Raw genomic sequence first — 11,575 nt, 5'->3', positions numbered from 1 at the left:
TAAACCCGCGGCTGACATACTGATCAGCGTTGCTTCAACTGGATTGCACTGGCCCGTTCTCCTGGCAGGCTGACGCAGCGCTCCACTGGCAGGCTGACGCAGCGATCCACTGGCAGGCTGACGCAGCACTCCCCTGGCAGGCCGGCGCAGCACTCCCCTGACAGGCCGGCGCAGCGCTCCACTGGCAGGCTGGCGCACCGCTCCACTGGCAGGCTGGCGCAGCGCTCCACTGGCAGGCCGGCGCAGCGCTCCACTGGCAGGCTGGCGCAGCGATCCACTGGCAGGCTGACGCAGCGCTCCACTGGCAGGCTGACGCAGCACTCCCCTGACAGGCTGGCGCAGCACTCCCCTAACAGGCTGGCGCAGCACTCCCCTGACAGGCTGGCGCAACGCTCCACTCGCAGGCTGACGCAGCGCTCCACTGGCAGGCCGGCGCAGCACTCCCCTGACAGGCTGGCGCAGCGATCCACTGGCAGGCCGGCGCAGCGCTCCACTGGCAGGCTGGCGCAGCACTCCCCTGACAGGCTGGCGCAGCACTCCCCTGACAGGCTGGCGCAACGCTCCACTCGCAGGCTGACGCAGCGCTCCACTGGCAAGCTGACGCAGCGCTCCACTGGCAGGCTGATGCGACACCTCTCCGATTTCAGTTCGAGGACCTGAAGCCGCCGTCAGGCGGGGCGGAGCTGGCGGATCGAAGCCGCCGGCGCAGCAACTCGCCTCCGGCGGACGTCTCCCGGCTCGGCGGCGGCTCAGAGAGCGGGGAGAGCGCACACCGGCCGCAGAAGCGGCTGCGGCCCGACACGTTGCGCACCCGGCTGTTCGGGCTGCCGGCACGGCCGCGGCCTCTCAAGCTGAAGCGGGTCAGTCCGGCCGTCAAGTGTTCGCAGTACCTGGACAGCCTGAGCGTGCCGCCAGGCGAGCGCGACCGCGTGACGCCTGTCTTCGAGCGCGAGAGCGACATGACGATCGCCGACTTCGTCAAGAAGCGCCAGAAGGTGTTGTTTGACGTGCAGTCGACCAACAGCGCCGACGGCGTGTACGAGACGTTCGACCTGGACGAGAGCAGCTCGGACGCTGCGTCGCCTCCGCCGGCGCCTGCGGGCGCGACGCACAAGCGCGTCTCGTATGGCTGCGTCAGGGTCATGCGGTACCGCCGCGCTCCGCCGCCGCCGCCGCGCCGTCGGCCGCAGTACAACCCCTACCTGGACGGCAGGATCGAGGAGGATTACCCGGAGCTGGTGGGCGCGCCCGTCCGCCGCCCCTCCGTCACCGAGGCCGCGGAGGTGCCGGAGGTCACGACGGCCAGGGGAGGACGGTGCGGTCTCCATCCGAGCCCGTCCATGAAGTTCGCCGACGAGGATGACCTTTCGCCGACGGGGCCGAGCCAGCGTCTGCCGCCGTGTACGCGGCTGGGTCAGGAGAACTCGTCACCGACGCCTGACCGGGCGGGCCAGCCGGCCTCTTGCCATCAGGAGTCGACACCAGGAGTCGCTCTCGCCAGGAGCCGTACTCTGCGCTCGGGACCGCAGGAGTCCCCGGCGTCACCGACGCATCCGTCTCCGCACAGCTGGACGCCCGATGCTGGAGTACCGCACGGCGACGCGCGCTCTGTTCCAATGACGGGAATCTCCGGAGCCAAGCCAAGTAGCCGTGGCAACGTCGAAGTGCCAGCAAGGCCAGCTGATTTCATACATTTTGATAGAATGCCAGTGAAACCCGTGCAAGCTTTCGACGACGGGGCTGGGGGTGCCCCGTTCAAAGACGAGTTCAACGCCTCTGTGGATTCGGCGGTGGAAGAGCTGTCACTTACAATGTCCTGTGAGATGGCAGGCGATAGTGTACCTTATTTCTACAAGATCTGTTCGACCGACGACTCTGCCGAGGGCGGCAAGACCGTCGGGATTGCTGGCACAACCTCTTCCGGTCTAATGTCACATCCGGAGTCGGCAACTGCATCCGCTGAACCGCCGGCGGGCTCTGATGCTGCTGTTGAAACGTGTGATGTGCTCGTCGGTAGCGTCCAGAATAGTGCAGAGCAGCTGCCGTGTGGGAAGGATAGGCATGGTGAAGTATGCATGAGTGGGAGTAGAGGGTCTGATAGCTCCGGTAGACGGTGCAGTGGATTTGCAGAGAACAGAGGACCAGAGAACCCAGAGAACAGATCAGTGCACGTTCTCTCGGTACATGCAGTGGCAATGCCACTGCCTCCTCATTTGGAAGCTACGTTGAGCTCAATGACATCTGACTCATGCTGTCTTACCGGTGCGGAAGACGGACGCGATACCGGAAGTGACACGATGCTCGTATTTGATGGCCACCACGACGACCTAAACGAACTGGAAGACTCGGCCTACATGTCGCGCAGCGACGAGCTTCTCGAAAAGCACACGAAGAAGATGCTGTCGTCGGCGGTGTCCAGCAGCTTTTCCAGCCTGGCCAGGAAGACGGGCTCCATTCCGAGCTCTCTGGACCAGTCGGACAGACAGCTGTGCCCCGCCGACGAGCTGTTGACTTGCAAGAGCGAAGAGGTGCTGCCCACCTTCCGCCGGGACGACGCCGCCGCCGCCGTCGCGTCTGCCGGCTCGCCGGCGCTGCTGCAGCGCTACGGCACCAGCTGCAACCTCACCTGGGACGTGAGGCAAGGCTTCGTGCCGTGCCAGCGCAGCCGGCGGCCCTACGGCCAGCTGGTAGCCAAGAAGAGGGCCGCGTTCGAGAGGGCAGCCGAGGGTGAGCCGGCGCGGGCCGGTGAGGCGGCACGAGCCCCACTGGACGCCGCCGCGCCGCGCGTCCGCGATCTGGCAGCGCTGTGGGAGGCGGGCGGGCCGCCACTGCGGGATCCGCCCGAAGACGCGTCGCCAGCCACGCCATCCAGCAAGCACAACTTCATGTCGTCGGGCTCGCTGGCCACCTCGGCGTCGGCATCGGAGCTCGACTCGCGCTCGGGGCTGGACGACGCCACACTGGCGCCGTCCAGCGGCGACAGCCAGAGCTCGCTGCTGGGCGCGCTGCCCGAGCTGGAAGACGAGGTGGCGCCCGACCTGGCGCCGGATATTGCCGACACCGCCTGGCCTAGGACGGAGAAGACACTGCCTCTCTCTGACATCGAGGAGATTACTGAAGAGATGGACGGCTTCGTGTCTGGCTCAGACGTTCTGTCGCCCATCAGCGAGGACGCACCTCTCGCCCCGCTGCAGGCGCGTGAACGAGGCGCCATGCATTGCAAACCTCGGACGCAGTCAAACGCGGCTACAAAGCTGACATCAAATGTTACAACGTCCGATTCCGTCAATCAGGTGAAATGTCGAACAAACAGTGAAGCAAAACAGCAGATGTCGGCAGGAGCGGAGTGTTATGAAGACCGGAGTCGTTTCGAAGCAGCGGACACCGGCCACAACACGGCGCAGAAGTGCAGCCCGGTGGAGGTGGAAGGCGGCGCGGCGAGGGACGACACAACTGTCGTCACCGATAGCAGGAGGTCCTCGGACCCCAGTGTTGAGCAGGCTCTGGAGGTCATCTCTCGCAGCTTCGGTGACATCTGCGCTGAGTGTTTGCGTTACGAAGCGGACGAATTAGCCCCAGAGGAACCCAAGCAGCGGGAGGAGGATGAAGATGTGAGCACTGAGGAGGCAGACCGTCAGATTGACCGTCAGATTGACCGTCAGATTGACCGTCAGATCGACCGTCAGATCGACCGTAGCACACAGCGTCACACACAGAGAAGTATGCAGGTGAGGCCATCGCCGCGTCCACGTAATCGGCCTTGTGCCGTGTGTCGAGTCAGAGGCCACCGGTTCGCTGCTGATATCTGGAGTGGTGTTGGCACACTACCGTGAAAAGTTTCGTAAAGTTTTTGCCCCGTCCAGACTGCTTAGAATCTGGGCGGGGCAAAAATTTCGCCAGTGGATTTGAGACGAACAATGCTCGCGTTATACAACATCGTAAGATAAAAACTGCAGAGCGGCACGATGGAGCACGAGTCTTGCCTCCACGCTTAACATCCGTATTGGTGCTGGTTGTGCTCGTCGCATGCCCTTGCATCAAGAATGTTTGTCGTTTGAAATAAGATATAATTGTGCGCGATGAAGGTTGGTGTGATTTAACAAATATATTGTCATTTCGCACCTATATTTTTAGTCGTAACCGATATATGCCTAGAGGAAAATGAGCTTGTTTCTAGAATCCTTTCATTTTCTCGTGAGAAAGAAACATCAGGATATGCTGCTTACTTCGTTCTGTCTGTTTTATGTATAGGACACTGTTCCGACTTCACCGCCAAGGGCGCCTGAGAAGGCCATGGAAGCTCTCGAGGAACACCGAGAAAAACGCGGCGATGGCGAGCGCTCTGGGCTAGCTAGCAGCCAGACGTACTGCCAGCTGAACAACAGTGATGATGTTGCGCAGTCGGTGACCAAAGGCCACCTTCCGCTGGAGGATCAAGCAGATGGGTACGCCTGTGACCAACGGGGGGCAGCCGGGGGGTCACGAGAGGTCACCCAACGGACAGAGACACGGGAGACAACGCCAAACAACAGTCAGCGGGGAAAGAGAGAGGAGACATCCCCAAAGAACAGTCCAAAGAAGGAGACAAAAGTGACATCAGAGGCGACTGTTCAACACGGTGTGGCGACGGGCGGGCAGCCGTGTGAGGCCTACCGGCGGTGCGAGTCACCCGAGGCAGCCCTCACCACGGCGCCGCCGCGTCCGTCGCCCGACTCGACGTCCGGTGACGCCCCGCGGCGGGGCGTCACCGTTCGGCCGCGGGAAGCGCCGGCTCCCGCTAGCCGCGCCGGCTGGGAGGGCGGCGACCGGTGCGCCGGCTCACCTCGGCTGGTGGCGCACCTTAGCCGCCTGCTGCGACACCTCAGCCCCGTGGCCGACCGGCGTCGGCCAGCCGCCGCTCAGGACCGTTGCGGCGTGACGCCGCTGGCCAAACGGTGAGTCGAAAGGCGTGACGTCGCTGGTCAAACGGTGAGTCGAAAGGCGTGACGTCGCTGGTCAAACGGTGAGTCGAAAGGCGTGACGTCTCTGGTCAAACGGTGAGTCGAAAGGCGTGACGTCGCTGGTCAAACGGTGAGTCGAAAGGCGTGACGTCTCTGGTCAAACGGTGAGTCGACGAGCGTGACGCCGCTGGTCAAACGGCGAGACGATGAGCGTGACGCCGCTGGTCAAACGGTGAGTCGACGAGCGTGACGCTGCTGGTCAAGAGGCGAGTCGAAGTGCCCAGCGCTGCACTGCCCTCTGGGGGCAGCGTGCCCCCAGAGGGCGGTGCAAACTGGCTGATTATATGGTGGGTAATTGGCGTACCTGGTGTGGTATTATCACAGCCTTATGACGTCTGCTACCATTTTTGTGCTTAAGTGGCGTGGTAACGCTTTGTACTTACTTCGGCGTGCGTTTTAAATTATGTTAAATTAATGTTTTTTATTATCAGGATATAACAAATGCAAACATTATCATCGGAACGCCAAATGCATATATTTCACATCGCAATGTTGCTGTATTTGTCATCTCGTATTGGTCGCTTATGTTGTCATGATATGAATACATGTTTTAGTTTGCCGAAGTTATGGCCAAGTCACCCGGTTAGAGAGGAGGGAACTGAAGTAATCAGCTCTTCAGCGACCTCGACAAGAAGCACTCGACAGACCATGCACCCGCCAAGATCAGGTGGGTACCGTTCCCAGCCCGGGCTCCTAGTCGGATGACAGACGGAGAACGTCGACTTCGCTGCAATCGAAGTCAGTTCGGCATATCCGAACTAGTCACGTGGTTCATGCCTATATGCAACGCGCACCCGATGTCCATACTGGGGCTCCTATCTAAATGCTGTTGGCCATATCGCCGGTTTTGCATCAACGATGCTTCCTTCTCGAGAAATTCAACTTTAAAATTTGACGTTAAGCTAAAGCGAAAGCTTATAATCAAGAGGTATCTCATGATAGTGCCCTGAAAACAATCCGAGTTAAACATATAGTGCAAACCATAGAATAACAATGGCCCCATTGTAAAAAGAGCTGAATTCCAAACAGCTCTTTTTGTGCCGGAGTACTGCTCCATTGAGTGTCCATATGGCTAGAAACGGCCTATTCCGTGGTGGTAGCCAATGATTAGCGTCCTGCCACCGTTCCAGGGAAGCTGAACATTCTGGCCCGGCAGCGGCCGTTCGTGCTGGCAACAGTGAGCCGTCCACCAGAGGGCGCTGGTCCCGCGCACGTCCCTCAGACCGCAGCCATGTAGTCAGCTGACGCGCACCTTCCGGCAGACCCGTCCCGCCTCAGCCGCATGCCAGGGTGCAGCGCAGCGCCCTCGCCCGGGCGGCACGCGCCCGCCGGGCCATCTGGCGGTGGGCGGCGGCGACGAGGCCGGGCGCCGGTGGCGACACCTGTGCAGCCGGCCGGTTACGCCGCTCACTGGCGCGCCGTCGTGTTCGAGGCCTGTCTTGTTAATCTCCGCCGCCCAGAGCGCCTTGGCTGCGGCTCGGCAGCTAGTGCCCCCTGGCGTTGGACCGCCTGGGCCGGCCGAGCGGCGCGCCGCGGCAGGCCTCCGGGAGCAGCGGTGCCGCTCACCCCTGCTCCGCTCACAGATGGCGCTCGGCCTCTGGCACCCAGTGGTCGCCATAAGCTGAACTGTAGCTTTGGATGTAGAGAATTTTATGCAGGTATGATAGAGTAGCCTGAGTTTTGCGCAGTGAGCATTGCACCGAGTCCTATACGTGCCCAAGGCTTGGACAGTGCCACAGCTGGGGCATGATGTCCGTGACACTTCCCCCCTTATGATCGGTCACCAATGTTTTTTACAGCCTGGCGGGAGGTTAGTTTTCGTTTGAGAGCAAATTTAAGCTTATTTACTAGGTCAATGTAGTTCGTGCTCCATGGTAGTTTTATGATCTCCGCGAGGCTTTCGGCGATGTGTCGTCTATGCTGATTTGGCGTAGATCGAGAGCAGCTTGTTAGCTTTGTGATAGGACTTGGCATGTCAGGCAGCAGCCGACCCCAGCTGAATGGCATGCAGGAACCGCCTGGCGGTCCTGGGGGTTGTGGATAGTGTTTCGAGACTAAGCACCGCTGTTGAGAATACATTGTGGAAAACCTTGTTTTGTCCGCGTTAAACTAAAGCTTAATCCATAACGAAGTTATGGATTAAGCTTTAGTTTAATTTGATCAGTTAGTTTATAATTTGATCAGTGCTTAATCCATAACGCTGTGTGGGGACACCCTAGCTAGCTGGAGTAGATTATTTATAACAAAAAAACAGTAAACAAAAGATCATGCCTTATTGAAATTGGACCTAAAACAGGACACACGTCTCACCTTTAGGGCCTAATCAGTGCCAGATTAAACATTAAAACATATCACAAACTCGTAAAATTATACATCGCATGTGCTGTACACCCAGAACAATCTCAATGGAAAAATATGTTGGCACAAGCGGCCACGATGAAGCACATGTGTTCAGGTTCGGTTTGCAGTGACGCATGGCCATCGAATCAGCAGTCTTTATGGCAGCCATATCTTGGCAAGTGAGCAGCAATATTGGGGCGAGTCTTCCCGGTGAGATAGGACCGTGGGGTATTGTTTTAGGACGCCATCACTGAGCGGAGTCTTAGAAGCTTTGTTCTCACGTTTCGGAGATAATAATTCTATCTTGTTCGTACCTGACGCGTTGTCTCACTCAGCCAACGCAAAAATACGTCCATTGGGCCTTTCTGTTCCTGTGGCATAAAACTGGACAGACGTTGGTTGGTACTGGTACCGATCTGTCCGGCCTGTCCTTGACCTCGCTGGCAACCGCACTCTTGACGCCCGCCAGGTGGACGTCGTGGGAAGGTGCACCACGCTCAATGCCACCTACCATACAACTTGCCAATTGTGGACCCCTGATAAAAGATCATCCTACATTGGTGAGACAACGCGGCAGATACGGACAAGATAGAATGAACATCTCTGAGACGAGAAAAACAAAGCTTTTGAGACCACTCTCAGTGACAGCATTTTACCAAACACCCCACGAATTCCATCTTATCGGAAAAACTCACCCTAACATTTTTGCGCACTTGCAAAGACGTGGCTGCCATAAAGGCTCTCCGCACTACTAGAATCAACCTTTTGTGGCATCCCTGTCCCGTATGTCGTTCACCTATGGTGTACGCTCGTCACTTGTGAGCTATGGTGTGTATGTACTCGTATGTCGGTCCAATGACTCAGCTACCCACAATCATTCGGAACCGATGCTTCTTTCCAATAAGACTGTCCAAGACATAAACAAAAGCGATTTGGGATTTCGCTAGCTTGTGAAATGCTTTTATGTTCCAAAACTGACACTGAGGAAGCCGTAAAGGTGAGACGAACGTCTTGGACCTTATCTTGATATAGCATGGAACTTTTGGTTATTGTTCCCGAAAAATCATGAACTCTGGTCTCAGCTCTCCGTTCAGTTCAACTGAGTTGGAAGAGGACCGAGCAGCCTAGCTGCCGTGGGTTTTCGTATACTCGGCTGGACTTATCAGTTTCTTGAAAGGGTCTGTTAAGGCCGAAGAAGGAATAGTGACTGATTTTCCCACAAATTGATTTCATAATCGAAATATGCCTGCGGCGTAATGGCAACGAAGAACAACTGCAGTCACGTTACTTCTTGCGTGATTGATTGATGGCTTGATGACAAGTAATCATCAAAGACGAGTTGATGGTTACGTTACTGGAGAGGCAAATATATGGTTGAATCAGGAAGCAGTATAGATTCGGATCGTCATCACCCATCAACATCATCACGTCAACGCTAGTGACGTAATAGGCTGGCGTGGTGTCACTCGTCCGTTTCTTGGTCCTCCAGGCGATCCTAGGACGTACTACCGTTGTCTCCCAGAGCGACTCGGAGTCCACTTTCAACTCTCCGCCAACCATTCCGCAGTTAACCGCCTTTGTCACCCAGAGCGGCTCGGCGACCACTACTACCGACCCTGCATTAACTGCCAGTCACCATGATGACCTGACTCCAACCCTTGCCCTCTCCAACATCGGATCAGTCTCGATTTCGAGTCGAATCGACCGGCAACCAAGAGGAGGCTGCCCATCAGAAGCCAGTCAGAAGATAGGGAAAGGCGGAGGAGCCAGCTCCGAGCCCAAAAGGGACAGGAAGGCCATCCACGTGCCCAGAGCAGCAGAAAGAGTCGGCCAGAAACCCATGAGAGCACCCAGGGACAGTCCGCGGTCTGGAAAAGTCGGGAGTGCCTGCCCAGAGACAAGGAGAAAAGCAAGAGAGAGCTATGACTCCACGGGAGACGGACAAAAAAGCTATGAGTCCATGCCGAAAGGGAAGACCAGTTCAGAATCCACGAGAGAAGGCAACACCAGTTCGGAACCAACGGGAGACGGAATTACCAAGGGAAACGGGAGGGAAGATCAAAACACCAGGAAAGGGATTCGAGCAGGGGCGACCAATCGAGAGACGAGAACAGAAGATAAGGATAGCGAGCAAGCTGTTGTGGGTGGAATGGTCAGCATGCAGTCCAGAGCGCGTGCAGGCGACATCAGGCAGTGCGAACCGAGCGGTAGAGTCAGCCGGAGGACCGCAGGGGATCGGGACGCTGGTCAGAGCTGCATGCACGACCGGAAGCCCGCCGGGAAGCCCGCAGACGTCCGCGCGAGGCCTGGCAGAGATAGGAAGCCTGGCTGCAGGTCTAGCGGAGCTCGAGGCGACACCGTGGACGGCAGCACCGGCGTCCCTCCGCAGTCTGCGGAGAGGGCCCGACGCCCGGGGAAGCGTCCCGCCCCAGCGGCGCCCCGGCCCCTGCCCGGCATCGTGACGATAGTGGTGCCGGCCTGGCGCGGCCCCAGCGTCAGTGAACACCTGCACCGCAGCATCGAAGCGCTGCTGCGCGCCAACCGCGACGCCAGGGCGACCCGCTCAAGGTCCGCCACCGGCTGCTCCTGAGTCAGCCGCCCAAGGTCCGCCAACGGCTGCTCCTGAGTTAGCCACCCAAGGCTCGTTAACGGCTGCTCCTGAGTTAGCACGCATTGACGAAACCTGACCCCGTGCTGACCTGAGCACATGCCCTCTCCGACTCCGCGCCGGCTCCGGTTCCGCCTGAGTTGGCGCCCCGCCCGGATCCGAGCCCTCCGAGGCAATGAGGCTTTGTTCCCTCTCGCGGCACTCGTCACGCGTGTGTGTGAATGTGTGTGTCCTAAGTGAATAGCGATCCCAACCTGAATGCTATTTTAGATGGAGGCGGTGAAACACGTGTACGCCATTGTGTATTAAGCTGCTTGCATAGTATTTAGTGAAGTGTACGGAAATTTCAAATACACTCGCGTCATATAAGGTTTCAAAGGCTTCAGAAGTATCGCTGGAAAGGCGTCTACAGTGTCCAGTTGCACATTTCCACCATTCAGCGGCCTCGAATCAGAACACAAAGCTGCGTGCTCCTGACACCCGAATAACAGTGGGACGCCACCATGCCGCGCAGCAGTACTCACTTAAACGTCCAGGCGTGACTTCAGCGTGTACTAGCTGCGGGACGAGACGCTTCGCAGCTGAGGACCTCCGGCCGACTCGCGACGCTACGCTCACACCGCTGGCGGCCGGCCTCTGATCCCGGCTGGGTGGCACGCTGCGGCAGCGGGGACATACTCGCGGGTCGCCGGCCAGGGGACGTATTCGCGGGTCGCCGGCCAGGGGACGTACTCGCGGGTCGCCGGCCAGGGAACGTACTTGTGGGTCGCCGGCCAGGGGACGTACTCGCGGGTCGCCGGCCAGGGGACGCACTCGCGGGCTGCCGGCCGAATGGCGCTTCTGATGGTTTGGCCGCCGGTGAAGATGTGTTGGAATGCCTGACGTGATGCTCTTATTCGGAATATTTCAAATATTTCGAGCATTCTGCTATATTGTACAAGTCTGCAGAACCGAACATAATAGTGGTTACCAATTAGCCCGTCGGAACCGGGGACCGCATACTGATTATTAGTGGTTATTAGCTTAAATTTTGCATATCTTCAACAGGTGAAGCCAGTACAATGTTAACTAACACAAACATACAATTAATCAAGAAGCGTTTGACATGATTGTTTTTTCCCAATCAGAAATAAATTTGGTCTACTTGTTGAAATTTATATTTTAATTTGCATAACAAATGAAAAGAAGATAAAAAGTTATGACCAACGGAAGCAGATTTTTGACCACCTTTACTGCATGCCAAAGGAACAAAACGGTTAGTTATGTGATTCCTCCTGGAGCTTCATCTCACTGCGTTGTATGGACACCATCGTCTACCGCGAAGCAGTCGTGGTACACAGGTGGTGCATACCTGGTTTGCATAGGCCCCAAGTTTAATATTCACGGCATAAACATCGAGATACAAAGCATAATAACGCCACCACCCCGAATGGACACCTTACTATGCGGACCACGCATCTTGAGAAAGAACCAACGAATAGAAATGAACGGCGTATGCAAATCAGGAGATGTCTGAGCCTTAGGGGCATTGTATTTCAGTTTATCCCTCCGGTCGATATCCTCGGGGCGTTAGATTTGACTAGTAGCTTAAAAATCGCTGACATTATGTGCGGGTTATTGCGATTTA

The 11,575-nt window shown here is 57.3% G+C and overlaps 1 protein-coding gene and 1 long non-coding RNA gene across 2 annotated transcripts; both read left to right on the top strand.

Annotated features, from left to right (window-relative positions):
* Nucleotides 1-645: 645 nt before the first annotated feature.
* Nucleotides 646-4,781, top strand: LOC119103114 (uncharacterized; the record flags this gene model as incomplete). The annotated part of the gene is given in 3 exon segments (XM_037226566.1): nucleotides 646-3,728; nucleotides 4,252-4,718; nucleotides 4,766-4,781. Coding segments are annotated over 3 exon segments (3,566 nt in total), but the record flags the coding sequence as incomplete, so codon positions are not given.
* A 38-nt stretch (nucleotides 4,782-4,819) lies between these two features.
* Nucleotides 4,820-6,348, top strand: LOC119103389 (uncharacterized). Its single transcript, XR_005094752.1, has 3 exons — nucleotides 4,820-4,934; nucleotides 5,555-5,667; nucleotides 6,131-6,348. It is a non-coding gene; the product is annotated as an uncharacterized LOC119103389 (long non-coding RNA).
* Nucleotides 6,349-11,575: the final 5,227 nt, after the last annotated feature.

This window comes from Pollicipes pollicipes, unplaced genomic scaffold (genome assembly GCF_011947565.3).
Source record: "Pollicipes pollicipes isolate AB1234 unplaced genomic scaffold, Ppol_2.1 Scaffold_5724;HRSCAF=6776_pilon_pilon_pilon, whole genome shotgun sequence".
Taxonomy (NCBI): domain Eukaryota; kingdom Metazoa; phylum Arthropoda; class Thecostraca; order Pollicipedomorpha; family Pollicipedidae; genus Pollicipes; species Pollicipes pollicipes.
This window is presented reverse-complemented; position numbering and strand designations above follow the sequence as displayed.